The sequence below is a fragment of the Hyperolius riggenbachi genome, chromosome 5, assembly GCF_040937935.1.
Source record: "Hyperolius riggenbachi isolate aHypRig1 chromosome 5, aHypRig1.pri, whole genome shotgun sequence".
NCBI lineage: Eukaryota > Metazoa > Chordata > Amphibia > Anura > Hyperoliidae > Hyperolius > Hyperolius riggenbachi.
The window spans coordinates 205,790,182-205,814,924 of record NC_090650.1 but is presented as its reverse complement, the minus strand read 5'-3'; the positions used below and the strand labels follow the sequence as shown (position 1 = coordinate 205,814,924).

Genomic DNA, 24,743 nt, shown 5'->3' with positions numbered 1-24,743 from the left:
GCTGACATCTTCCGCAACGCTTTACAGAGTATATAGTCTTGTCACAGAAGAGCTCACAATCTAATCTCTACCATAGTCAAATGGCGATAATAGGGATAAGATTGTGAGCTCCTCTGTAGTCTAGGGCCATTTTGGGGGGGATACCAATTAACTTATATGTATAATTTTGGTATGTGGGAGGAAACCAGAAGATACCAACAGAGACTCAGGGAGAACATACAAACGGTGCAGATAGTGCCCTAGCTGGGATTTAAACTATGTTGTGTGTTTTATTAGATATTCCCAAGTCCCGCAAGCCATGTTCGTTCATGATAACAAAATACAAGCGCAGCATGTGTTGCATTTTAATAAACTGTATAAACTATGCAATCTCTGCTAACTTAAATAGCACAGTTAGGTAATTTATTCATACAGATGAACATGGCAATCGGAACATATGCCGCCTCTAAGTCAGTGATAGTCTAGCAACGTTCCTTTTAACTTTTACAGGCATTAAAACACAAATCATATTCACAGTACAGGTAATAATCAAAACAAATGCATTAAAGACATTGAAGATATAAACTAAAACGGAATGCTTCTGTTTACAACCCCCCCCCCCCCCTCCCTTTCCCCAAATAATACAGCAGAAATGTATACCTCTTAGTGTGTGCGGCTACAGATGAGACAAAACAAATCAAACAAGATACTAAAGGGGAATTGTGGGCCTTTCACTTCATGTTAGCAAAAATATTAAGGGTCTAATTTTTATTAAAAGCTCAGTTATTAGTTACATGTCTGTTGTGTATGATCCCTACTCTACACTCATCAGTTTCCAAGTAGGAGCATTCAGCAAGAGATAGCATGGCAATAACTGGCTTACAAAGCTGCACTATAACTCCTACACTGCAGGCTGGACAAGCAGCTCTGCTATAAGCTACTGCACAATCTGCCACCCTGAGAATGCAAACAAAACAAATAAGCAGGCTACTGTAAACTGCTTTTATTCATATTGCGAGTGTTTACAGAAGGTACCCAGTCATCCTCTGCAGTGAGGGATGTAAAGGCAGACTCTATGTTGAAAATATAGGGATGGTCAATACGATTCAAATTCCATAATCCTGCATCAACTAGGAATTATATGCATCTCATTGACCATCCATATTTGAATACCAAAATCATAGTAACAACCGTAATGTCTCCTTGTGATTTTTCATGTCTGCAGATCACGTTTTTTTGTATAACAGATATTTTTGCTAATCGGATGTGAGTGGCTCAGAGTTCCTCTTTAGGTTTTAAGAAGGTCACCCCAGCCACTGAACTATATCCCTCATAAAGGAGATAGAAAATAGTTGGTCAACTTTCTTAAGTCTAAATAGTGAAGACCTGTCTTTCATTGTTAACTGAGTAAGTCTTTCAAGGTTAAAATCTGAGCCCACAGCTATTGCACTTGTAACAATACTATGTGAGCGAATTAAATTTAAGCCCTGGGCCAGGTTCTTGTTACTGCTCATGCCATCTGTTATAAATACAAAGGAGACTTCTGCCATGTGTCGTGAACCTTTGAATCTATCAGAACGACCTAACACTATGTTTTTAATTGCATAAAGAATGGCTGTGCCAATATGTGAGGAGGATTCATAGTATACAGCTTTTGAATGCAAAGTCTGAAAACTGGTTAGGTTGTAAGTGAAGTCCAGCAGGACATTCTGCTCATTTTCACCTCCATATTGGATTACTGCAATTCTGGCTCCATGTCTGTCCTCATCACCTACAGCAAGTTTTAGTTCCTCTGCTATGTGCTGTATAAATCTTAGTATATGCACAAAATTCTCTGTACCAGTTCTTTCTGAACCATCCACAAAGAAAACAATGTCCACGGGTCGTCCTACTAATGGTCCGAGGGTGACAGCTGCAATACACAAATAACAATAGCATTGTCATGGTTACTTCCTACATTTCTGTCTTTCTGCCACAATTCCCATCTTCAATATATCAATAAAGTGCCTTTTAATAATAATAATTGTTGTTGTATATACCATATTCCAGAAGGGAATCTTAACACTTTTTACATTCTAGCACAATATCTCAGACTTCAAGTATACCTGTCAGCGGGGAACTATGGGAGCAGCCATGGCTGACCTCCATGAAATACTCATTGTTGTTAAAGAATATTTAAAAAAATCATAGAGTAGTGCTCAAGCTGTAAAAAGACATAAGCAGTGCTGAGAGTCTCTTGTATTCCTAGTGACAATAAGCAGTCCACCACCTCAGGTGGGGCAATACGCCCCACGTGCTTCTCCCCCCTTCAGAAAACAACTCACCAGATGTTGGGACCCAGCGGATCACTAATCACATGTGGGGTATCTGGCCACCCCAAGCCTCTCTGGCAGACCCAGCTCCTGTCACCTGTGCTCCCTTATTACATATAAAGGGAAATATAGAGAGCAATATCCTTAAAGGTGTGCCACAACACCCACGTATAAAGTCTACATGTGCTCCCTTAGACAGCCTCCACCCTGCCACACCTCTTATTATGCCCCTACTACACCCCTAGCAGGGATGTCCCCAGGGCAAAGGTAACTTGGGGACCTCCTACCCCCTTCAACAAAGTCAGCCCCCTGGGGCCCTGAGTTAGTGCTGCCACCGCCTCCTTTCCCCAGGTGGTCTCCCTCCAACTGCTTCCCAGGGCCCCTGCACAATGTGTAGCTGCATTGTAATCGCTCTCCCTAGGGCCGGTTCTAGACTTTTTGTTGCCTGAGGCAAACTTGTGAGTATGCACCCCCCCTGCCAATTTAGAACGATTGCACACCACCCAAAAATTTTCACCCTCACTATAGGTAGCTAGCCAGGTATAGTTACCCTGGTATAGGTAGCTAGTATAGCTGCTCCCAGTATAGTTGCATCCAGTATAGTTGCCCAAGTTTAGGTAGTATAATTGCCCCCCGTATAGGTAATATAATTGCCCCCATATAGGTAGTATAATTGCCCCCCCTGTATAGGTAGCTAGTATAGTTGCTCCAGTACATGTAGTATAGTTGGTAGTATAATTGCCCCGTATAAGTAGTATAATTACCCCCGTATAGGTAGTATAATTGCCCCCATATAGATAGTATAATTGCCCCCCATATAGGTATCTAGTATAGTTGCCCCAGTACAGGTAGTATAATTGCCCCGTATAGTTAGTATAAATGTCCATGTATAGGTAGTATAATTGCCCCAATGTAGGTAGCCTGGAGGAGCTAGCAGCCCGGAAGGGGGGGGCAGCGGGCACAGCGGTGGGGAGGGGGGGTCGGACCTCTTCCTCTCACCTCTTCTTTCTCATTCCAGCATTGTGTACCACCGCTTGTCACTTCCTCAATGCCGCCCACTGTACTTGCGCAAGTACAGTGGGTGGCATTGAGGAAGTGACGAGACGTGGTACGCAGGGCTGGAACGCGGAAGAAAGAGGTGAGTAATCACTTCTCCACCCGCTGCCTGACACACACGCTGCGCACATAGCTGGACTGGAAGGCAGAGCAGACGGGGGGCACACAGGTGAGGGAGGGGGACCCAACCCCCCTCCACACTGCTGTGCCCACTGCCCCCCCTTCCTGGCTGTTACCCCCTCCAGCTCACTTCACGGTGGCCCCTCCATGGCCCGGTGGGCGGCTGTAAGCTGGGTGGTAGCAGGCCAGGCACACTTCCTGGTTTTGCCTGGCACCACCCCCAGTCTTCTGCCGCCTGAGGAAAACGCCTCACTTGGTGTCATAGGTGGGACGGCCCTGACTCTCCCGTCCCAGTGGCTACTCCATCCATGCTCTGTCTTCAGCCCCACTGCCTGCTTCTTCTCCGTGTGGTGCATGTTCTGCGTAAATAACCTGCACCTGGTCATGGAGAAGAGACAGGCAACAGGGATGAAGGCAGAGCAAGGATGAAGCAGTGTGCAGGGACAGGTGAGTTATTACAATGCAGCTTCATGTTGTGCTGGGAGGGAGGCCTGGGACAATAGTAGAAAATTACTTATTTTTACACAGAGCAGTAGGTACATCAGCAGTACATTCGTCCCTGTAAGTGGGAGAAATGAGGAAGAAAGGGGAACAGAAGGATTTGTTTCCCCAAGAGGGACAGTTTCACTTGAACAAGGACAGTTGTGAGCTCTGTTTGAGTTCTTGTAAAGTTGAAGAAATGAAGAACATAAATACCAGGCTTGGTAAGTGCATTCTCTATTGTTTATTCTGAGACACTGAACAACTTACGCCATCATGCACAGGGTCCAAGTGCCACGATTTCACCGTGGCAGTTCCGTTTTGAGCCCTCCCTCACGCTGTCACTGGGCAGCGTGCATTTGTCACGGAGAGGAGACTAGTTGCAGATGTGGTATGCGGCATGGATGGCCGCCGCCATTAAGTTTCTCCCTCCCTTCTAATGTGCCCCCAGTGTCCCCCCTGCCTGCAGAGTAAAAAATGCGCAGCGGAGCGGGCTGTAAATCCTACCATTGCCTCTCTGCACCGGGATCTCATCTAGTCTTCTCGGCTTCCTGTGATGTCACAGGAAGCAGGAAGCCAAGAAGACCAGATGAGATCCCGGTACGCACGGAGAGGCAAAGGTAAGATTTACAGCCCGCTCCACTGCGCATTTTTTACTCTGCATGCAGGGGGGACACTGGGGGTACATTAGGAGGGAGGGAGAAACTTAATGGCGGCGGCCATCCATGCCGCATACCGCATCCCCGGGCTCGTGCCTCGATAGTTTTTTCCCCACTCTGCCCACCCACGGCCACTCTCACCCTCCTCCCCACCCACTGGCACCCTCACGCGTCTCCCCTTTCGGGAGTAATTAATATTTATTAATTAAAAATATTTAATAAAAAAACTTTTGGGTGGGCGTGGCTAGGGGGGTTAGGGGTGTAGCCAGGGGTGTGGCCTAAGTGTCCCGCTTTCTAAAACTCAAATGTTGGAAGCACTAAATGGTTTAAAGAGGCGCCCTGGTGGTATATAAAAGCGTTTAAAAGCAGTTTAAAACCGAGAAAAGGTTTGAGGTTGCTAAGGGAGGCTCCCTTAGCTTGCTATTTCAATTGGCCTGGCACTGCTATTGGCCTGAGGAAGCGGGCTCAGACCCGTGAAACGCGTTGCCTGTGCTACCAATAAAATCTTTTGTCCCTACAAAGATTTGTCGTCCTTGTTGTAAGCAACCTCAAACCTTTTCTCGGTTTTAAACTGCTTTTAAACGCTTTTATATACCACCAGTGCGCCTCTTTAAACCATTTAGTGCATCCCTAACCCCCATACGATACCCGTGTGAGGGGTGGAGGCAGAACATATGTGGTTTACACCACGGTGGACATCTGCCTCCCTTCTTTTTTCCAAGGAGAGCGACCGCATCCAGGTCCTTAGTGACCTCCCCGAGTGGAGTCGGGTTAATTGTCTCCACCTGCTTCCTGTGGTCGGTTGCCCCTCTGCAACCCACTCTTGTGAGTAGATTCTTATCTTCTATATTGACAATTTTGACTAAACATATTACACTATTGGGCTCCCGTGTTTTTTGTTTCCTGTGCCTTTTCCCCAGAAGGTGTCCTGACACCAATCATCCAATACAATACAATACAATAACATTTCTATAGCGCTTTTCTCCCATAGGACTCAAAGCGCTTAGGCTCTCTCAGATTCAGTAATTAGTAGGATGAAGTATTCACACAACAAAAGTTATATTTCTGCAAATGCCAAACTGAACAGGTGGGTTTTCAGTCTGGATTTAAACACGTCCAGGGATGGAGCTGTCCTGATCTGTTGAGGTAAGGAGTTCCAAAACGTAGGGGCAGCATGACAGAAGGCTCTGGGACCAAAAGTTTCCAAGTGGACTCTGGGTATGACTAGATTATTAGAACCTGTTGATCTGAGAATGCGGGGATTGCTACGCAGCTGCAACATATCTTTCATGTATCCAGGGCCTAAATTATTCAGGGATTTAAATGTCAGTAGGCCGATCTTGAATAGGACCCTCCATTCTATAGGTAGCCAGTGAAGGGAGTGCAGGACTGGCGTTATGTGGCAGTGACGGGGTTGGTTGGTTAGCAGTCTGGCAGCAGTATTCTGTATCAGCTGTAGTCGGTACAAGACCTTTTTTGGAAGGCCAGTGTAGAGATCCACTACTCAAATGTTGGAAGGTATGCATCATGTGTGTATGAAAAGCATGTATAATGATCTTTTGTACGCATTCCTCCATTTGCTTCAATAAAACAACTTAATGAATAAACCTCTGACCTCTGTTTTCTACATACACAGCAATACTGTTTTTGAGTGTTGAACACTACAGTTATATTACACAGCTATATTTATTGTGACCTTTCTTTGTATGAAGCATGAAGGGGGGGGGGGGGGGGGGGGGGGAGACAGAAAGCCTGCAGCAGGTACTGAGATGGTGCTACAGCTACGGATATGCTCATGTTATTCATTTTCCTTGTGCATGCAAAAATCCTCCATAGTCTTAACTCTAAAATGTTTTGCATACAGACACTGAATAATATGTCAATTTTCCTCAATGAAAAAATAAAAACCTACAATTGTCTCTGAAATAGCTTGGAATTCATAAAAGTAATTGCCGCTCGGGAGACTGTTAGACGGAGAAACCGCTGTCTAGTCACGTTGTACAGCAGCGCTGTACTGGGGACAGCCGTGTGACACGGCTGTCCCCTCCATAGGCTAGGGAGCGATCACGCTTATTGGCTGGCGGGGGGAGGGAGCGGGAAAGGGGGAAAAAAATAGCAAAATGTATTTAAAAAAAATAATTAAAAAAAATGTATTGAAAAAAACAACAACAACTACGGAGCGATCAGACCCCACCAACAGAGATCTCTGTTGGTGGGGAGAAAGGAGGGGGGGATCACTTGTGTGCTGAGTTGATCGGCCCTGCAGTTTGGCCTTAAAGTAAAATAGCCTGGTCACTAGGGGGTTTAACACAACGGTCCTCAAGTGGTTAAAGTAAGGAAAACATTCAAGACCTTTTTAAGCGCACTTCCTATGGTAAGATATTCTACATCTTAAACACTCTTACTATGAAGAACCCTTTTCTAATCTCCTTTCTGCCTTGCCTAGTTCAGATCATCCTGCCTTTTTAGCCCTTGGCCTGTAAAATGAACACATTTACCAGGTGTTTATATTACCCTTAAACACATCGATAAACGTTAAGTCACCTCTATGTTGTCATTGTTCCAAAATGTTCTAATTCCTCTTGGTATGTGAGACCTTACATCCCTTTGATTAATTTAGCTGCCCATACTAGTAACTGTTCTAAAACAATATCCTTACTTTAAAGGGAACCCGAGGTGAGAGGGACATGGTGGCTGCCATATTTATTTCCTTGTAAACAATGCCTGGCAGCCCTGTTGATCTTCTGGTATAAGTAATAGGAATCAAAACCCTGGAACAAGCATATGCCTAATCCAGTAAAACCTGAGTCAGCTGATACAAAGTACCTGATCTGCTGCATGCTTGTTCAGGGTCTATGGCTTAAAGGATACCCCAACTGAAATATGACATAATGAGATAGACATGTGTATGTACAGTGCCTAGCACACAGATAACTATGCTGTGTTCCTTTTTTTCTTTCTCTGCCTGAAAGAGTTAAATATCAGGTATGTGAGTGGCTGACTCAGTCCTGACTCAGACAGGAAGTGACTACAGTGTGACCCTCACTGATAAGAAATTCCCCTTTTTTTTACCTCTTTCTTGCTCTCAGAAGCCATTTTCTGCTAGGAAAGTGTTTTATAGTTGGAATTTCTTATCAGGGAGGGTCACACTGTGGTCACTTCCTGTCTGAGTCAGGACTGAGTCAGCCACTTGCATACCTTATATTTAACTCTTTCAGGCAGAAAAATAAAAAAAGGAACACAGCATAGTTATCTGTGTGCTAGGCACTGTACATACACATGTCTATCTCATTATGTCACATTTCAGTTAGGGTATCCTTTAAAGTTTAATTAGAGACAAAGGATCAGGAGGATAGCCAGGCAAGTGGTATTGTTAAAAAGGAAATAAATATGGCAGCCTCCATATCCCTCTCACCTCGGGTTCTCTTTAAGGTAGTGCCCACAACTGTATAATGTCTGCTGATTTGACTTCACTAATTATTTATACACAGACAGCAGCATACTAATATCTCATGTTTTTATTTCCTATTTTATGCATCCCAGAATTGTCCCCTTAAATTTATCAAAAGCCTGATGATAATAACAATAATAATAATAATTCCAGTTTTTGTACAGCGCCTTTCTCCTGTCAGACTCAAAGCGCTTGCGAGGCAGCCACTAGAGAGCACTCAGTAGGCAGAAGCAGTGTTAGGGAGACTTACCCAAGAAACTCCTTACTGAATAGGTGCAGCTTACTGAACAGGCAGAGCCAAGATTTGAACTCTCTCGGTCCCCCTCATCCAGTGCTGTCCCCCAGTTAAGTTATGCTGCCTCCAGGAGCCCTCGGCAGGCTTCAGGAGCCTGAGTGGTCCCAAAGATGGGTGGCATGAGCGAGTACTTGGGTACATGACTCCTACCTAAGCCTATTGAGGGCCCCTGAAGGCGTATTCGACCAGTTGGTTGAATACATGGAACGGGGGTGTCAACACTGGAACAAGGGGACCCAGAGGGGACAGGGAAGGCTCAATAGAATCTTCCCTCTCCATAGGTAAGTATCAGATTTTTTTTCGCTTCAGACTTACTTTGTTATCAATAAAAGTTATAAGTAGGTCTTGCGTGTGTGTTAATAGCAGAATGGGAACGTCATTACTTACCCTGTTTGCATATCTGGTCTGGACAGATAATTTCTGGTTCTGTCAAGAAAATAAATGTATATTTTTAATTTTTTTTTTACACGTGAACAATATATAAATGAATGGTTATTGTAATAACCAAGGCAGCAGATATTGAGAGCCTGACCTGGGCATAACACTGCTTCTATGTCTTCTAGAAATTCCTCTGCAGCTAGTTCTGCATACATGCTTACATTCTTCACTCTGTGATTGATATTACAGGCTATCTTTTCAAGCTCTTTTTTTTCTGCTCTGTTGTTGAATGTGTCTCCAATACCGATGGCATAAACTTCTACCCCTTTACACAGTGACTCCAGCTTGTTTAAGTCTTTAGGATCATAATGTCCATCTGTAATTACAATTGCGATCACTTTGCTCACAGCCCTTTGGTTTGGAAGGATGAGCTGCTCATAGGTGTACTTCAAAGCTGAAGGAGTCCAAGTGCCACCAGCCATCCACTCCATGTTCTTCACCTTAGAAATAAATGAAGCCTTTGAGATTATACTAGGATCATCCAGCCTGATTGCTTGGATTGATTCTTGATGACTATACTGTACCACACCAAGACGAGAACCTGCAATAAGAATAATTTATTATAGATACTTGATAAGGAGATTGTTATAATGTAGGTGCACAAACCCAGGAATTATGTTACATATTGTTAGAATGAACTATCATTAATCAGAAGACACTAATCACATATATAAATGTGTATTCTTTTCAACTTTAAATTTAATTGAAAAGATATTAAAATATAAACTGTGGCATAAAATATAAAAAAGATTTTGCAGAAGGGGAGGTAGCATCAAACAAGCATGTGACATTATAGACATAAAAATCATAGCAGTATATAAAACCCAACACAGAGAAATTTGTCACAAGCTAACAAATAACAAAGATGACAGACTAGTTTGACTGAGCTCATGCTGACTAGAGCCCTAGCAAATTACTTACGACAATAACTTGCCCAAGTTCGAGCCATTGGGGTATATAAAACGAATAAAACTAGCTTAAAAGCTTACACCACATGTAAGTATGTACCAAAAGGGTATAACAATCCTTATTGTGAGATTGGTGAATAAAGAAGAAGGAAAATAAAAAGAAAGGGGGGGGGGGGGGGGGAGTAGTACAGTAAAGAAAGGAAAGAAAAAAAGAAGAAAGGAAACTGAAAAAAACAGAGAGTTACAGTGGCACCTGGATACAATGAAACAGGACGTATAACTTGTCTAACCATCAGGATCTTTTTCAGAAAATTTGGGGTCCATGGTTTGTCAATGTGGTGTCTCTTTAAATCCCAACTAAAGCGAAGTGAATTAATGTATATATATTGTATAGAAGAAGTATTGGACAAAATACCTCTTTTTATGCCCCAAATATACAAAGTCATTTAAACACAGCTCTAAACATTTCCTCTCCTCTCTGAATTCTATCTGTGGGCGAGTCACTCAGGTGTGACAATATGGTGGACAAAGTAGGAAGTTGTACCTTCAACACTGTCACACCCATCCCTTTTTTGGGGGGGGCTTTCTAAGTGATATCATATGAGAAGCATTAACTAAGGGGGATATAAATGACAGCTGAAATGGCGGAAAGGAGCTTCCAAAGAATCAGGAAAATATGCCAGATTCCCTCCAACCTCTACACTAGGAGGAGAATAGGAGAGAGTAGTGGAGTTAGGGGGCATAAAAGCACCACCCACAGCCCCAGCGTTGCCCCAGCTCCCTGCTTAGCTTGAACAGTCTCCAGGGACAAGACTCTTCAGAGTGAGCAATATAGAGGGATAAAAGCCAAAGATATTCATAATATCTACCTGTTAAGTCAGATGCATTTCTGCCCATTTTTCCAATCCTGTTGGCAATATTAATCACAAAATTTTTTATAAGACTAAAATTCGTTTTGCCAACACTTGCTGAGCTGTCCATCACAAACACTACATCAGTCGGCACACAGGATTTGTAGCAGTCTGCAGAGAAGATAACAAATTAAGATAAAGTAAGAAAGAAAATTGAATTGGTGTTTATTGCATATTTAAAACAATACCATCATTTTTGTCAAATCACTAAATACATGATTCCAATACACGTACAGTGTCTAACAAAAGTCAGTACATTTCTTACATTTTCGTCAATACTTTAATAAGCACACCACCTATGACGTAGAAGAATAGAGTTTAAATCTCAAATCTTTCTATTAAGTGAGCTAGTATCTATTCATTAAAGGTCTATAAGCATGGCAAACTTTTGTGTAATTTTGGCTGACAAATTATTTTTTGCACGGCATCGCACAACATCATTTATTGAAAATGCATTCAATGATATTTAAAGACTGCAGACAAACCACAACAATTGTTTGTTTTAAACAACCATCATAACAGATCATATCGTGAACAATCATTTTACTTTTTCAATAGACTTTAATGAAAATTTTGAGGAATCGTTTTAGCCATCGTTCGTTATTCATCATTTGTTGTAATGAAAGATGAATCAAGGAACAAACGTTTATTAGCGGAGTTCCCAATCCATATTTTCGTGGTTCCTCAGTCCTTTTGCAAAACTGTGTACAAATTTACAGTGTAAATTTTCTGTCCCATCAAAATAACTCAACACACATTAAGGCCTGAGACACACTGCAGAACATTTTGCTGATTGTCAGCGCTGTGTTTGCATTTTTAAAAAAATGCTCCCATTGACTTGCATAAAAACCGGTGTAAGAGTCAGGACAAAATCGCGATCACAGTGATTTTGCTGCGATTTTTATACACGTCAATGGGAGCACTGGCAACAAGAGTGAGTACAAATATGTTAGCAGATATTCTAGCAGTTGCCATTTTTATTATAACCTTGTTAAATGTAATCTTTGTATTTTTTTTTTTTTTTTACATTATCACAAAAATACTTTTTTTAAAATAACAATAAAGATTCTAAGGCAGGGAACACACTTGACTGTTTTCATGCGCGTTTTCTGCACAGGAAAACTGAGAACTCATGTTAATCAATGTGCTAGTTCACACTTACTGTGTTGTTCGTACGCAGAAAAAAAACTGACATTCTGCATAATGACTCTGCACGTTTTGGCAGTTTTCTCTATCAATTACATCAGTTGCTGTGAAAAAACGCGCACGTTTTCCTGCATGGAAACACACTTGGTGTGCAGAAAAAGTATGCAGAAAAATGCGCGCGGAAAACTGAAAGTCAAGTGTGTTCCCTGCCTCATTGTTCTAATTATTTCAGTAGGGGTAACTGTTACAATCTATATTTTGGCTAACAGTGGTTTTTAACCCATGCAACTGACTTTGGAAGAAGTAACTTATTATTGAATTAAACCCTCTAAATAAGTTACCGTAATTATCCTATATTGTATTGGAGCTATAAAAATCCTAATGAGCACCTGTGACACTCTAAAGAACTCCACGCCCAAGAGCATTAAGGCAGTGCTGGCAAATAATGGTGGGCTCCCAAAATATTGATACGTTGGGCAAAATATTGATACGTTGGGCACAATTTTGTCATTTTCCGCTTACGGGTGTACTCACTTTTGTTGCCAGAGGTTTGGCTATTTTGGCTGTGTGCTGAGTGATACTGTAGGTGAATCCGTTTAGTTAGGATTTGTGATTTAGCCACATAACTCTTTTATTTTCCAGTTTTTCAGCTTCCTATATTCATCAATGATTAATGTGTGCCATTTTAAACCAATTCTACTAATTCATTGTCAGATGACCAGACAGGAAGCAGCAAAGGTGGAATAGAAAATAGTACAGTCATCAGTCTGGCAAGGAACTTTGCCTGTGTGAATCACACATACATGAATCATCCTGCATGTTTTTATAGCTTAGGGAACAGTACACGCATTGGTTACTGTGCCAGCTTCCACAAATAGATCTAAAACGTTGGTTCTGAACGCATACCCCGTGACATACTTTAGCTGGGCTCTGGTGGTACTTGAAATTGTCATAATACATATAATAAGTTTTGGGGTTAAAAAAAAAATCTTGAATAAATAAACCGAAATAAGTATTTATAGTTAGTTAAAAGCATCAAGGAATGTTAAAAGGCATTTATACACAAAGGAGGAGCACTCCTAGCACATAGATATGCTTTAAAGCAGGGCTTTTCAACCTTTTCACAGATTGTACCACGTATATAATGCTGGGAATACACGGTTCGTTTCTGCCGCAGATAGATGGCTTGATAGATCATTTCCAACATGTTCCATCTCCTGTTCGATCGTTTTGCCGCTTGATTTCTCATAGAAGTGAATAGAAAAAGTTAAGAAAAATGAGCGGAAGATAAGAGAATCAACTGCAGAATCGAGCTTCAAAAACGATCGAGCAGTGAATCGAGGGGCAGAAACGAACCGTGTATTCCTAGCATAAAACTTTTCAAGTACCACCAATTACTTCACAAGGTGTCAACTGCTCAATGACTGAAAAAAATAATAAAGTATGCCCACTTACCACACTTAATGGAAAACTCATGCCTGGTTCTCTGACATAAATCAGGCAGAAATTACCTATGGCATGCAGGTATTACCAACAATAGGAAGATACCATCATGAGGCCTCCCAATGACAAATACAGTGATCATAATGCCTCAGAATGATAATTTCAGCAATCATGAGACCGCCAGATGGCAAATGCAGCAATTACTGTATGAAGTCCTCAAATGACAAATACAGCGAACATGAGGGCTCAACTTATCACATTAGCAATCATGAGGCCCACAAATAACAAATTTGGCACTCCCAGAATAGGTAGCCAGAGAGAGAAGACCACAGTATAGGTAACTAAATGTCACCTCAGTGTAGGTAGCAAGATGACCCCCTCTCAGTATTGGTAGCCAAATATCTTCCCAGTTTAGGTTGCAAAATGTCCCCTCTTAATATAGGTAGCCAGATAACCCACCAGTATAGGTAGCCAGATTCACCCAGTATAAGTAACCAGATGACCCCCACCCCAATATCGATAGCCAAATGACCCCCCTCCCCCGTATAGGGGGTTAAGTAATTCATCTCTCCAGGCTGCACTGACCCATCTTCCTCCTCCCAGGTGTTTTGTCTCTAAGATGCAGTATCACATGACACCACACCACAGAGATGGAATCCCTGGGTGGAGGAGAATTATTATTATTATTATTATTTAGTATTTATATAGCACCAATATATTATGCAACGCTGTACAGTATATATATATATATATATATATATATATATATATATATATATATATATATATATATATATATATATATATATATCTTGTCACTAACTGTCCCTCAAAGTAGCTTACAGTCTAGTCTCTACCAATGGGTCCCATACGTTCTCGGTGCTGGCATCTTTGTATAGATGTGTTCCAGGGAGGGCTATTGTAAAGATTAAAGGAAATACTAAGAATATCCAAAGAGGAGATGGACTAGGCCAAAACCTGTCAGATCTCTCAGATTTTTACTACCTACTGTAAGTGACAGTGACAAAGAGAAAAGTATACAGTAGTGCATTTTATGCTGAGAGGAATGTACATCTTATACAGTATGTGTTCTTTTGTGATTTTTTTTTATGAAAGTGGTCCTTGAAGGGGTATTTGAGATTAATGTTACCTATTATAGGAGGCAGTAGCATACCTACCATAAGGCTGCAGGTGCTCACAGCACCGGGCGTAGCCATGGCTAGGGGTGCCGCTGTGGTGCCCAGTCACTGTGTTCTTCCACCTTGGACCTTTTTTCAAAGTTTGGCAACAGTCGGGAAAATAGCAGCAGGTAGTGCAGAGGACTGCACTACTTCCTGCAGTAGATGTAGCACCCCTCCCCCTTTCTGACCCATGGGCAATGTGTCTTCTCGCTCTCTACACACAGCCTGCAGTGAGTGAATGTGCAGAGCAGCAGATGAGTAGAGAGAATGATTGCTGTGCTGCAGCTGGGAAATTAGCAGGGAAAGGTGGAAGTATGCGTTTATTGCTTCAGAAGTTGCCTGTCATTAGTAGCCATGTGCACTGGCTGCTGTAATACCCGAGGGACCCAGACTATTGATTATTTATCCTAATCAATAATGCAGGGCAGTCTGCTGTTGCAGAAGCCAGTGATACAGGTGCTGACAGCCGACTTCTGTAGTGAGCAGAGACGCAAGCTCCAGGCAATTTAGATTAGCTTGATTGCAGGTAATTTTATCTCTTTTCCCAGCTCCCTCTCCCACCCTATTGTCTTCCTCCATGACCATTTCCCTGTTTTCAGATTTCAGTGGCTTCTTTTAACAGCATGTCCCTACCAAACAGTACTGGTGATGTCTGCAGTCCTGTTGAGAGGTCTTCCTGACATTTCTCCTCTCCCATCAGGCTCTCTGTCTTTTGCTTCTACCTCTTTACCCCCCCCCCCCCTCCTCCTATGCATTCTTCTCTTTCGCATGTCCCCCTTTGCTGACTGTCCTCAGAGGAGCTCACAGTCTAATCCTACCATAGTCATAGTCTAATGTCCTACCATATTATTATTGTGTATTTAAATAGCACTGACATCTTCTGCAGCACTTTACAGAGTACAGAGTTTCATAACGGTTAGCTCCGTGAACATCTTGTTGACTCCTTTTCCCCCAAAATTTGCAGCGACGTGCTCAGTGTCCAAACCCTTACACCGTCCCATCAATTGGGGAGAAGGGGGTCTGGGGTGTCTGTAAATAACCGTCTGACAAACTCCCTAGGTATGCCACTGATAAGAGGTAATTTGCCAAAGCGGTCATTAATAAAGGGATGCATGCTATAAACATATTAATACAGATCTAAAAAGAGCAATATATCATAAATGTATTACAAGGACAGTATGAGTTTTCCAGTGATTAGATAGCAGGAGAGGGAATTAAAGTACACCTGAACTGAGAGTTATATGGAGGATGTGAAATATATTTCCTTTTAAACAATATCAGTCGCCTGGCTGTCCTGCTGATCTCTTTGTTTGCTGTAGTGTCTAATAGAGATGGCTCGAACCTCCGATTTTTGGTTCGCGAACCTCTAATGCGAACTTTGAGCGAACTTTCGTGAACTGCAATAGACTTCAATGGGGAGGCGACAAAAACAAAGAAAAGTAGTCCCTCTATATAATATTCCAATAATCAAATATCCACAACTACAGTAGTATCTCAAAAAAGGGTTCTTTATTAGCAACAACACATGATTAAAAACAATTAAAAACACTATGATCCCCCAGGCCCCTAATAATCCACATGGTCAATATATGATACTGATAATATCAATAACACTAGCTGGGCTCCTATTGTTTCATAATCAGCAGCATGTTGTTCCAAGTATGTGTCTCCCACCAGCTGTAGCTAAATAATGACGTTCTAATAGTGGGACACTGGATCAAGAAATGCTGCTGATCATGAATCTGTAAAATTCATGTTAACAATAGAAAGACAAAAGATGGACAATGGATATGCGCTAGTCCAAGCAAACTGTGCAATTATGCAAAAAAGTGCTAGTGCAAAAATTCATCAATCTGAAACCCTGTAAACAATGTTAAATTGAGTGCTGTGCAAAGAGTGCTGTCTAAAATGTGATTAAAGTGTCAGTGCATAATAATAAGAGCCCCCCTAGGGGACAGCATCACACCAATATATAGAAATGAGCTATAGTAAAGCAGAAGGATCCACAACCTTAAGAAGCATATTGAACAGGTATTGCCACCAATACAGTGTATAGATCAGAGAAGTAAAGGCGCAAGGTATAAGATAAAAAATTAGTCCACCTAAAGAATATCGTCAGGTGCAGAGCTTACCAGCAAGATTTAAGTGTATAGGGCCATGGGGTTCAGCGATCCTACCGGTTCTGTCTAAGCTGAGGCAGCTTAGGCGGAACCGGTAGGATCACTGAACCCCACGGCCCTATACACTTACATCTTGCTGGTAAGCTCTGCACTTGACGATAATAATTGCGGCCTGGTATCTTCCACTGCGGTGTGTGGCTTTGCTTTTGTGTGCTGCTTTCAGGAGAATTATCCCATTGCAGTTTGTGCTTTGTCATCATGTGCCGTCGTAAAGAAGTTGTCCCTACGCAGGTCTTGGTCTTTCCACGGCTCAATTTTCGGTGGCACAGAGTACAGATGGCATTGCTCTCATCTGAGGCAGACACACAAAAAAAATGTCCACACCGCTGAGCCCTGGGGTGATGGCACTTTGGTGGTGGCGGCCGACTGAGTGTTAAGTGGGGTGCCAGAATCAGAGCAGAAAGAACTTGTAAAAACAAAACAGAGGACACCGAGAGCCCAATAGTGCAATATTGTCTGGTAAGCTCAATATATAAAATAATGTCAAAGGTTCTTATACTCACAAAGGTGGGTTACCATCAGGCAACCACTTGACAGGCAGGTGGGGAGTATCAGTACCTGACCCCACTCAGGTATAAAAGTCGCTCTCTGTAGATAGAAAAATGGGGAAAGAACCCCTCCACCAGGGGTGGACTTAATAGTGCTGTAATATGTACGAACAGAGGCGCCAAGCAGAGTAAAACAATGTTCTAAAAACGATAAAAAGAGGGAAGTCGAGGTGGACTTACCTCCCTCTGGTAGTGGACATATACTCAAATGCAGAGTAAAAATATATATACAATTTATTCACCACTCCATAAAATCGCACCGCGTTTCGCGGTCAACAGTCCCGCTTCATCAGGCAGTATAGGAGCATAAAAAACTGGTTCAGGACCATAAAGCGTGTGAGCGCTCACATGCTTTATGGTCCTGAACCAGTTTTTTATGCTCCTATACTGCCTGATGAAGCGGGACTGTTGACCGCGAAACGCGTTGCGATTTTATGGAGTGGTGAATAAATTGTATATATATTTTTACTCTGCATTTGAGTATATGCCCACTACCAGAGGGAGGTAAGTCCACCTCGACTTCCCTCTTTTTATCGTTTTTAGAACATTGTTTTACTCTGCTTGGCGCCTCTGTTCGTACATATTACAGCACAGAATCAGAGCAGGAGGAGGAAGATATGTCACGCTTCCGTGCGGAAGCTGAGGAAGATGAGGTGTTTTGTGTTAAATAGTCAACTACGTCCTGACAATCTTGGGGGTTGATGGCACACACCTTCTGAACACTGTACTTTGATCCAGGGCCGCACAAAATCACAACAGCACGACCTCGAAACAGACCTGCCGGGTGGCCTGCCTCTGCCTGTTTTGCCCATATTGGGGGGGATAATGTGAAAGGTATGCACTGACTTGACTAATACAATGTGCAGTCACACAGGTGCAGTGAACAGGTATGCATTGACTGGTATCAATGCAATGTGCAGCTGTCACACACACACAGGTACCATGAACAGGTGCAGTGACCGGTGGTATATAACACTGCGTGCACTCACGTAGGTAGGTAGGTGCACTGAACAGGTAGGTATGCAGTGATTGGTATTACAAATGTGCAGCTGTCTCACACACACAGGTACCGTGAACAGGTGCAGTGACTGGTGGTATATAACACTGCGTGCACTCACGTAGGTAGGTGGTGCACTACTAAACAGGTATGCAGGGATTGGTATTACAAATGTGCAGCTGTCACACACACAGGTACCGTGAACAGGTGCAGCGACTGACTGGTATATAACACTGCGTGCGCTCACATAGGTAGATAGGTCCACTGAACAGGTGGGTATGCAGTGATTGGTATTACAAATGTGCAGCTGTCACACACACAGGTAGTCACTGAATGTGCTGGGCCTGGCAGTGGCATAGTAGGAATTACCAAGGGGCCAAGGTCCAGCAGCTGCGACTGACTGACAGGGCTGTATATGCAACACAAGTGTCTGTGGGACACACACACACACACACACACACAAAAATAGATCACAAGAACAACATTAGCTCTAGATATTGTATTTCCAAATACAATATTGTCGTCATACACTAGGGACATACTTTAAACTTTGTAATAACTGAGACAAATAGGCAAAGAAATTGTGTGAGTTTTATCCACAGTAGCACGTTTTATTTTAAAACCATAATGGCTGAAAACTGAGAAATAATGTTTTTTTTTCAATTTTTTTCTTATTATTCCCATTAAAATGCATTTAAAACAAAACAATTCTTAGCAAAACGTACCACCCAAAGAAAGCCTAATTGGTGTTGAAAAAAAACAAGACAAGATATAGTTCATTTTGTTGTGATAAGTAGTGATAAAATTATTGGCGAATGAGAGGAGGAGCTCTGAAATGTGAAAATTGCTCTGGGCCACCCCTCAGTGGTTAAAGTTTATGCCTCCTGTGTAAATAGCAGTGTTTGGTATGGGCCAGATATCTAATTAAAATGCTTATAATTCTGGCTTGTGTGCAAATTTCATTTAATTTATTTGTAGCTCAGTACTTATCTAATCCAATTAGTAGTCAGGAAGTGCCTTTGACTACCCCAATTCCAATCTACAGGCAATTGCATTAACCTCTTGAGGACTGCATTGTTAAACCCCCCCTAAAGACCAGGCCTTTTTTTGCTGAAATGGCCACTGCAGCTTTAAGGCCAAGCTGCAGGGCCGCACAACACAGCACACGAGTGATTCCCCCCCCCCCTTTTCCCTGCACCAACCGAGCTCTCTGTTGGTGGGGTCTGATCGCCCCCATTGTGTTTATTTTTTTTTTAAACAAATATTATTGTTATTTATTTTTTAATAAAAAATGCTGTTTTTTAAATTATTTTTTCCCCTCCCTGCAGCCGGCCAATCACAGCGATCGGCTGTCATAGGCTTCTGCCTATGAGAGCCGATCGCCCTCTTGTCCCGTGTCACACGGGTGTCCCCAGTACAGCGCTGCTGCTGATCGCAGCGCTGTACTATATGTAAAGACGGCGGTTTCGCCGTCTAACAGTCTCCCCTCAGAGCAGCCTGCACACGATCTCCTGCAAAACAGAGCCCCAGGACTTGACGCCAGTTGGTGTTAGGCGGTCCTGGGGCTGCCGCTGCGGCCACGCCCATTGGCGTGGGGCGGTCGGCAGATAGTTAAAGGAGTACTGTAGGGGGTCGGGGAAAAAGAGTTGAACTTACCTGGGTCTTCTAAGGGTCTCCCGCAGATGTCCTGTGCCCACGCAGCCACTCGCCGATGCTCCGGTCCCTGCCTCCGGTTCACTTTTGGAATTTCTAATTTTAAAGTCGGAAAACCACTGCACCTGCATAGCCTCAGCCTCGTTCCTGCTGATGTCACCAGGAGTGTATTGCACAGGTCCAATGCAGTCTGTGCCTGCTTAGTAGGCTCTTGGTGACGTCAGCGGGAACGAGGACATGGCCGCACAGGCGAAGTGGTTTTTTCGACTTTAAAGTCAGAAATTCCAGAAGTGAACCAGAGGTGGTGACAGGAGCATCGGTGAGTGGCTGCGTGGGCACAGGACATCTGCGGGGGACCATTAGAAGCCCCAGGTAAGTTCAGCTCTTTTTACCCTGGCCCCCTACAGTAGTCCTTTTTAATGTGCATGCTAGCTGAAATATAATCTACAATACACTATAACTGCTCTAACTGAACTACTATTTTTTTTTGTTGGAAGGGGGGATTGTTTTTCATCATATGGACAACGGAAGTGAAAAGAATATGAAGGCTGCCATATTTATTTATTTCCTTTTAAACAATACCAGTTGCCTGTCAGCCCTGTAGGTCTATGCGGCAGCACAGTGTTGGACTGGGAGGTGGTAAAGCTGAGGAAATCCACTTGCTGGCTAAGCAGCAGTAATCAGGTGTTGCTGCTTGCAGTGAAAACTTGCTGCAGGTTTCTATTGGGAGTGATAACACTGGATCAGCTTATTTCGGCGCTCGGCTCTCAGAGCCGAGGGCCGAAACTGGGCGCCCCATAGCAGCAATGTTATGCTGCGCGTATCGGCAATTCGGGGCGGCTGCCAGACCCCGAATTACATCTCCCTCCGAGTTGCGACAACTCAGAGGGGAATAGTATTTAATGCCGCCTCGGTATTTTGCGGCAGTGGTGAAAGCCGTCATTCGGCTCTCACCGTGCCGAACTGAGCGGTGCCGAAATGACATGCACCCGATAACCCAGGGTTACTGCTGCTTGGCCAGCACGTGGATTTCCTCAGTTTTTCCATTTCCCAGTCCGACACTGTGGCTGCAGTAGTGTCTGAATCACACCAGAAACAATCATGTGGTTAATCTTGACAGATGTCAGACAATAATGTCATAAACACCTGCTGCAGAAAAAGTCAGTCTTATATCAATACACAATACAGAGAACCTCCAGTCCCTATTTTATGTAACTAATAGTATGTCATTCATTCACGCTACCTATGCCATGTGCTGCATTTTCCTTCAGAAAGAGGAGAGACTTTGTTTCCCCAGGGACATTTGTACCATTTTCTTCTATCACATAGAGTCGCAGAACTTTAGGGAACTGCATGTAGCTTTACATTTGAACCCATTGAACCATTCCACCAGTACTTTTGTATTTAAATGCAAATGCATTGCTATATACATTTTAGTGAGGAAATACATGTGCTTCAATTCAAATTCAAATGAATAGAAAAAAAAATAAAAATGCATGCAATTCTATATAATTTTCCATGCTATTTTGATGGGAACGAGTCCCATGATACTTCCTTTTATGATGAATAATAGAGACATTAAAGAAATGCTGGCTTTGTACATACCACAGCATCCACAGAGTTCTTCCACATAACTCATTATTTCACAGTCCTGTTTGAAAAGACAAACAATTTATAACACAAGGTATGTAACAATATTTCTTATTTTCTTGACAGAGATGGATTCACTTTTAATAATTGTATCTCTGCTGAGCATGTGAGCTGCTAACTAGCTGAGCAATACTCTGGGTTGGCATCCACCTGTTTCCTGCACACAATATACAGTATGTAGTAGCACAAAATAGCAGATATGGGGCTTGATTCACAAAGCGGTGCTAACTGTTAGCACGCCTGTGAAAACCCCCTTAGCATGTCTAAACAAGCTTTTCGCGCATAAAACTATACACGTGCAAAACTTTACGCGCGTACTGCACAGAGCGCAGGGCGCTCCGTGCGAAGTGCCCATTAAACCCTATGGGACTTAGTGCGCATAAAAACTTTGCGCGCGTAAAACTTTGCGCGCGCAAAGTTAGCACGCGATCTGATTGAGAAATCCGGTGCTAACTTACTTAGCACCCTGGTTAGCGCGTCTAAAGACTTTAGATGTGCTAAGTAGGTTAGCACCGCTTTGTGAATCAAGCCCATGGTATGTAATACAGGGGAAACTTGAAAAATTAGAATATCGTGCAAAAGTTCATTTAATTCAGTAATTCAACTTAAACTATTACCGGTATATGAAATAGACTCATTACATGAAAAGTGAGATATTTCAAGCCTTTATGTGTTATAATGTTGATGATTATGGCTTACAGCTTATGCAAACCCCAAAATCAAAATCTCAGAACATTAAAATATTGTGAAAAGGTTCAATATTCTATGCTGAAAGTGACAAACTCTAATCAGCTAATTAATCCAGAACACCCAAAAGGGTTCCTATTTCATGTATTAGTTTCACTAGAATAACAGAATTACTGAAATACTGTAAATGAACTCTTGCACATAATAGATTTTGAAGGTGAGGTTTATTACCATTACATCAGCCATGATATCATGAAATGACCAGTCTAGCAAGTTATCCAGTGATGAAAATCCCTAAAAGGCCACATTTAGGCACTATGGACTCATCTTATCTGTTGTAGTAACTCAGAATGCATGAAAGCACAGGTGAAGAGACCTTGTGCAAGACTCCCTACCACTGCTATTGCTGTAGAGTTGCAGCTCTGGCGCTCTGAGTCTGCCAGGAGAAAAGCGCAATACAAATGTTCTGTGTCTTGTTTTGACCAGAAGTGAGAGGGATATGGTGGAGGTGACTGGGAGTAGGTAGGTTGCACCCATAGGTATTGTGGTGTAAATGGCAATGCAGAAAAACAAGATATCAATATTCCTACCTTAAAGGAGTTGATCTCACATGCAAGGTAGCGGTTAAAAGCTTTTACATTTTATTGATATGGCACAAATGACAACGCGTTTCACGGCATAAGCTGCTTCCTCAGGTCTGTAGGTGTGCCTGGGGTAAAGGAATAACTATGGCGCCCTGGATAGTTATTCCTTTACCCCAGGCACACCTACAGACCTGAGGATGCAGCTTATGCCGTGAAACGCGTTGTCAATTGCGCCATATCAAAAAGTAAAAAATAACATTTAAAAGCTTTTAACCACTACCTTGACTCCTTTAAGGTAAGAACATCGATATCTTGTTTTTATGAACTGCCATTTACACCACCATACCTACGGGCGCCTCCTACCTACTCCCAGTTACCCTAACCCCTGTATAGGGGAGTGTGTACTTGGAATCTTCCAAGTTGGCCACTTTTTTCTACCAGGAGCTGCGACCAAAAACCTCCATATTGGATACAAGGCCGAGTGAGGATGGTACTTCCTCACATGCTGGATGAGTGGTTGCTGTCACAGCGACCCAATTTTGTGAGTATAAACGATCTACTTAATCATAAATAGGAGACACCGAGAGCCCAATATAGTGTAGTATGTATTGGAAGGCAGTGGTGGACTTACCTCCGGAAGGCAGACTCAAAATACTGTCTGAATTAAACAAATAAATGTATTATTGGTACCCCAAAAGATGCAACGCGTTTCGCAGGCACAGCCCGCTTCATCAGGCAATAAGATAGGGGACAAACTGTGGACAAAGACAAAAGACGTTGCTGTAGCGAGCCACATAAAATTAACAAAGTGTGTAGTATCATGCAAATTGTATGCAACTTTTTCACAATATAAACACTGGATATAAGGTTGCACAATTACAACAAGGTTGACAGACCCTAGCATCATAAAATCTGCACTTTCTTGCCTCCTACACTAAATTGAATTATTCCTTAGGCTACAAGATGCACTGACTTTTTTGTGGATTTTATGATGCTAGGGTCTGTCAACCTTGTTGTAATTGTGCAACCTTATATCCAGTGTTTATATTGTGAAAATGTTGCATACAATTTGCATGATACTACACACTTTGTTAATTTTATGTGGCTCACTACAGCAACGTCTTTTGTCTTTGTCCACAGTTTGTCCCCTATCTTATTGCCTGATGAAGCGGGCTGTGCCTGCGAAACGCGTTGCATCTTTTGGGGTACCAATAATACATTTATTTGTTTAATTCAGACAGTATTTTGAGTCTGCCTTCCGGAGGTAAGTCCACCACTGCCTCCCAGCAAATTTTAAAATTTTTATTACCTTTTATCCTGCTGGCGCCTCTGTTTCTCTTACGATCTACTTAATCACTTCTTCTAGTGTCTTAGTGCTAATACACCAGATCGGGCTCCCGGTCTCCCTGTGTCTTTTTGTCTTCCATAAGACCCTGCAATGGTGGAGGTGGTCTTGTTTATCCTCTGCCTCTTATACTTTTAGCCATAGACCCTGAACAAGCATGCAGATCAGATGTTTGACTTAAGTCTGACTGCATTTGCTCCATGCTTGCTTCAGGTGTGTGAGTAAAATACTACTGAAGCCAGAACAATCAAAAGGATGCCAGGCAACTGGTATTGTTTAAAAGGAAATAAATATGGCTGCCTCCATACACCTTTCACTTCAAGTGTCCTTGAATATGCTATGGTGGAGGGCAAAATTAGAATTCTAGAAATGGGCTGACAGCCCTAGTAATGAGAAATTGTCTGCTGTTTAATACTTTTCCTTTTACTCAGCATTGCAGTTTCAACATGACCAGTAAAAGCAAGTAGTTTTAAATCAGGAGGATACCATTTGTTGGCTAACCTAGAGGTAAACAAAAAGCAAGCTTTCGGCTAAAAAGCCTTCTTCAGACTTTGTACCTGTATATTAAAATGTGAAAACACACAGCTTATATACACTGAACAGTCAGATGAGAAAGACAGACATACAGTATACCAGATGTGGTAAGTGATTGGAAAGCCCCTGATATTGATCATTTACCACCTTACCTGTTACCACTTTCAATATTAGATCAACATTAGA

At 42.5% G+C, this 24,743-nt stretch overlaps 1 protein-coding gene across 1 annotated transcript in view; it reads right to left on the bottom strand.

The window, feature by feature from the left end:
• Window positions 1–626: 626 nt before the first annotated feature.
• LOC137518568 (collagen alpha-2(VI) chain-like) overlaps window positions 627–24,743 on the bottom strand; it is a 131,689-nt gene continuing 107,572 nt past the window's right edge. The window contains exons 14-18 of the mRNA XM_068236616.1: window positions 21,363–21,408; window positions 10,568–10,720; window positions 8,885–9,331; window positions 8,740–8,778; window positions 627–1,891 (exon numbers count right to left, since the gene is read on the bottom strand). Coding sequence (XP_068092717.1) covers window positions 1,284–1,891; window positions 8,740–8,778; window positions 8,885–9,331; window positions 10,568–10,720; window positions 21,363–21,408 — 1,293 coding nt within the window. The 3' untranslated portion in view covers window positions 627–1,283. The remainder of the gene's footprint in view (window positions 1,892–8,739; window positions 8,779–8,884; window positions 9,332–10,567; window positions 10,721–21,362; window positions 21,409–24,743) is intronic.